Source organism: Branchiostoma lanceolatum, chromosome 15, assembly GCF_035083965.1.
Source record: "Branchiostoma lanceolatum isolate klBraLanc5 chromosome 15, klBraLanc5.hap2, whole genome shotgun sequence".
NCBI classification, from domain to species: Eukaryota; Metazoa; Chordata; class Leptocardii; order Amphioxiformes; family Branchiostomatidae; genus Branchiostoma; species Branchiostoma lanceolatum.
The window spans coordinates 15162890-15166802 of record NC_089736.1 but is presented as its reverse complement, the minus strand read 5'-3'; the positions used below and the strand labels follow the sequence as shown (position 1 = coordinate 15166802).

Here is a 3913-nt window from a genome sequence, read left to right as displayed (position 1 = left end):
TTAAGTGTTTTTCGCGATCGTTCTACGGAACGTACTCATTGGGATATCCTGAAGCTCCTTCTGTCGCTGGTAGCGTTTCCTGATCTTGCCGTGTACCTTTCCCACTGCTCGGCGGTAGATGTTGTTGCTCTTGGCGTAAATCACTGAGTCCGTGAAGGTGCTTGTCATCATGACAACATAGAAGATGTCCATTAGAAACTGGAAGGGTCCTCTGTTGTTTGTGATGACTCCAATTTTCCACAGGGACCCAGTGATCATCATCGGTAACCACGTAATCATTTGCACTCCTGATACAATCGCCAACGTCTTGGCCGCTTTTAGTTTGAGGCTCATCTGATCCTTGGCGATTCCTGTCAGTTTCTGGTGTCTCGTCTCGTTATTGTAGGCCTCCTTGCAGATGAGACCGGCGGCAATGCAGCTGATTTTCATGGCAATCGGGCCCAGCACTAAAGTGACATAATTTTCTGGGCCACCCATTGCACAGGGCATCATCAGGCTCCAAGGCTGTGCGATGTCGACAGAGGACTCGTCCACTGTCCACGACTGCACCGTTCCGACACGGCCGAGGCCAACCAGTGGTGGTGCCAGGGCAATCAGGAAACAGTTGGCCATCATGAAGGCAAGGCGTCGTCTGGTTATCATTGAAGCGTAGTCGAGAGGGAAGGCGATGTGTATGTATCTGCAGATCCACAGACTCGCCTGCAGGTAGAGTGACAGCATGGGTAGGGCAAGGTTGAGGAAGGCTTGGATCCTGCACCAACCCTCTCCGGGGATTTCTCCGTGCACCAGGCTGTACACTGTTGTGGGAGCGTAGACCAGTATCTGGGCGATGTCCGTTACTGCCAGGGCACACAGGAAGATATTTCCTGGTTCCTAGAAGAGGGAAAGTGCAGGTCAGCCACATGTATGTCATCATTTATATAACATTTATAATCACTAAATGGATACTCCGACGAGAATTAATTTTTTGTACATAATCCATATTCTATTTAAAAGAAGACCCTTAATTGTTGGTTGGAATATTTGTAGTAGTTTCTAGGGATTTACTAGGTAATGTGAACAACATGGAAAACAGATTCATTACATATATTTTTGCATGTTGCAATGATAGCAAGTTGCAAGAACAACATGTCAGCTAAAACAGGAAATGCTTTCTTAAAAGCTGACCAGGGGCCAATACGTTAATAGCCGGCTGTGTGGCGTGGTTGTGGGGACGACATGTAACCCAAACAATCGCTCACCTTGGTTACTTGAGTTTGACTATGGCTAATAAGACTGGACTTATAATTGGATTCACACTGCTTATGTTAGTTGTGTCAAAGTGAATGTTAATGTCAATGATATTAGTAAGCTGGTTTTGAGACATTCAATCTGATTGAATTGCGTCACTTCTTGCCATCAAAAACCCAACCTTGAACAATCCAACGTCAAACGACCCAACGCCGAGCCTAAAACGGCAGTATTAAAAACAGATACAACTACCAAAAAAAGGCGTTACATACAGCTACATGTACATAAAAGAGACGTTTAATTAGGTCATAACAGGATCTTTCACGATAAAATCTTACCCGCATGGTTTTCTCGGTACAGACGAGGTACAGTAAGCAGCCGTTGCCGAACAAGGACCAAACCGTCATGAAGACGAGGATGAAGCTCAGCAGCGGTTGTAGAGGTGGATAGTAGCCGTACACCCCGCAGTGTGCCGGGTTGTAGCTGGTCACGGAGGATGTCACGTTTCCTAACGTGAAGTTTGTCGTGATGAAATCACAGGCGGGTTCGGCAAGCTCTGATGCGTTCTGTAGTATGGTCGCCACTGCAAGTGTGGTGTTGACAATGGCGCTCACGATGGAGGTTGGGACGCTAGTGTTCTTCATGTTGGTTTACTGTGGACGCGTGCGGTCACGATCTAAATCTGTAATGTCCGATGAAAAGGCGTTGTTAAGATACAAACTTCTAACTAACATTTCTTCCTGTCCATAAAACCATCTATATTTCTCATCAACGACAAATCAATACTTTCAATTTTGAAGGTCAGCCCTTACTTGGGGGCTGCAGATTTTCCATGGGTTTGCAGAATGTCTTCACCCAGGTCCGGGTAAATAGAGTAGGTAAGTAAGTGCAGAATGTCGGCTACAGTCATACGTGAATTTCAAGCTAAATTTGACAATATCCGCAGATTACTCGTTTGGAATGGTAACTTAGCTATGGGCGACCCGACTGGAGTTGAAGCGGTTGAAAACTTAACCCTATCTAGATTGGGCTTTTTTGAGACTTCCTGGACCGAGGGATGGATCATTGCCCCCCCCCCCCATAACTTCAGAACGGTATGTGGTATAATCCCCAAATTTGCAGAGAGCAATGTATATGTTAAATTTTATAATTCCTGAAATTTTGGTACTGTTATGGGGTAGTATGACGTAATTATAACGTCATAAATGTCATTTTTTGGCTAAAATCGTCTAAATAGGAAATTTCTGTAATACCTGATGGTATTAACCAATGATTTACCAAAAAAGGATATTTCTTTGATAATGAAGTCTGACAAGACCTCTGTTGCCAATGGTAACTGTGTTGACGTAAATTGACGTCATAGAATGGGATCCGCCATCTTGGATAGGTGATCTTGATTTTTTTACAAATACAATGTTTGCTACTTAAGAACCCAAAACACAATTGAAATAGATTAGAAACATTGATTTTAATGTTTTTGTTGAAAACAAAGCAGGTATGAACGAATTTGAAGGGGGAAAAGCCTGTTTACACATAAACTAATTATGATCGAAGCGATCCCACGACAACCAAAGAACAAGGTAGCAGGGGCAGAAGACATTCCCACAGAGCTACTGAAGACTGGTAACCCAACAGCATCCAAGTTAATGCGTAAAGTCTGCAACAAGAACGTCAGTACTGGACAATGGTCATCCGACTGGGTGAAGTCTGTCTTCATCACCATCCCCAAGGTACCCGGTACCATTGACTGTTCGGAGCACCGCAATATAGCCCTGATATCCCATGTCAGCGAGGTCCTTCTCCGAATCCTCCTACGGCATTGGAGCGAGTGGCAGAGCAGGAGTTTGCAGAGGAGCAGATGGGTTTTAGGAAGAAAGTGGGGACAAGGGACCAGATCTTCAACCTAAGGGTACTGATGGAAAAGGGAAAAGGGAAGGGAAAACAATGTGTAGCTCTTCATGGCATTTATCGACTATAAGAAAGCCTTCGACTCAGTTAGACATCAAACACTATGGAAGGTGATGGAAACTATGGGAGTCTCAAGGCACTTGGTTCAGTTGTTAAGCAACCTGTACAGGGATCAGCAAGCAGCAGTGAGAGTAGAAGAGGACCTTACAGAGTGGTTTGAGGTCAGGGAGGGGGTAAGACAAGGCTGCTTGCTGTCACCGATGTGTTTCAATTTCTACTCAGGGGCGGTAATGAGGGAGTCTGTGGAGGAACAGCCCACAATTGGTGTCAACGTAAGTGGCAGGGACATCAACAACCTCCGCTTCGCTGATGACATAGCGTTGATAGCTACCTTACCGGAAGGACTCCTAAGTAGCTTTAAAGAACGGTTACAGTCAGATATGAAAAGACTGGGTGTAACAGACCGTTCGGTGTAGTATAACCAGCTGCTGCCGCACCGCGTGTCTGCAAAGCTGGTGTGTTACGCCTAATGGCGGTTGTACCGGCTATATAGATACATATACAGAAGGACTCCAGGAACTGCTGGATTCCACAGACAGCACCTTAAGTGAGTACCAACTGGAAATTAGCACCAAAAAAGACCAAAGTGATGGCCGTAGCCAAGAAACCTACTCAAGTAACAGCCATTTGCCGAGGAGAACAACTTCAACAGGTTCCAAGATTCAAGTACCTGGGTTCTACATTGGAAGAAACAGCCAGCTGTAGCCATGAGATC

The 3913-nt window shown here is 45.2% G+C and overlaps 1 protein-coding gene across 1 annotated transcript; it reads right to left on the bottom strand.

Annotated features, from left to right (window-relative positions):
- Nucleotides 1-1874, bottom strand: LOC136420295 (adenosine receptor A2b-like). Its single transcript, XM_066407144.1, has 2 exons — nucleotides 1569-1874; nucleotides 1-873 (listed from the first exon to the last, which is right to left on the bottom strand). The coding sequence occupies exons 1-2, from the start codon at nucleotides 1872-1874 to the stop codon at nucleotides 1-3; spliced, it is 1179 nt and encodes a 392-aa protein (XP_066263241.1).
- Between the last annotated feature and the right edge of the window lie 2039 nt (nucleotides 1875-3913).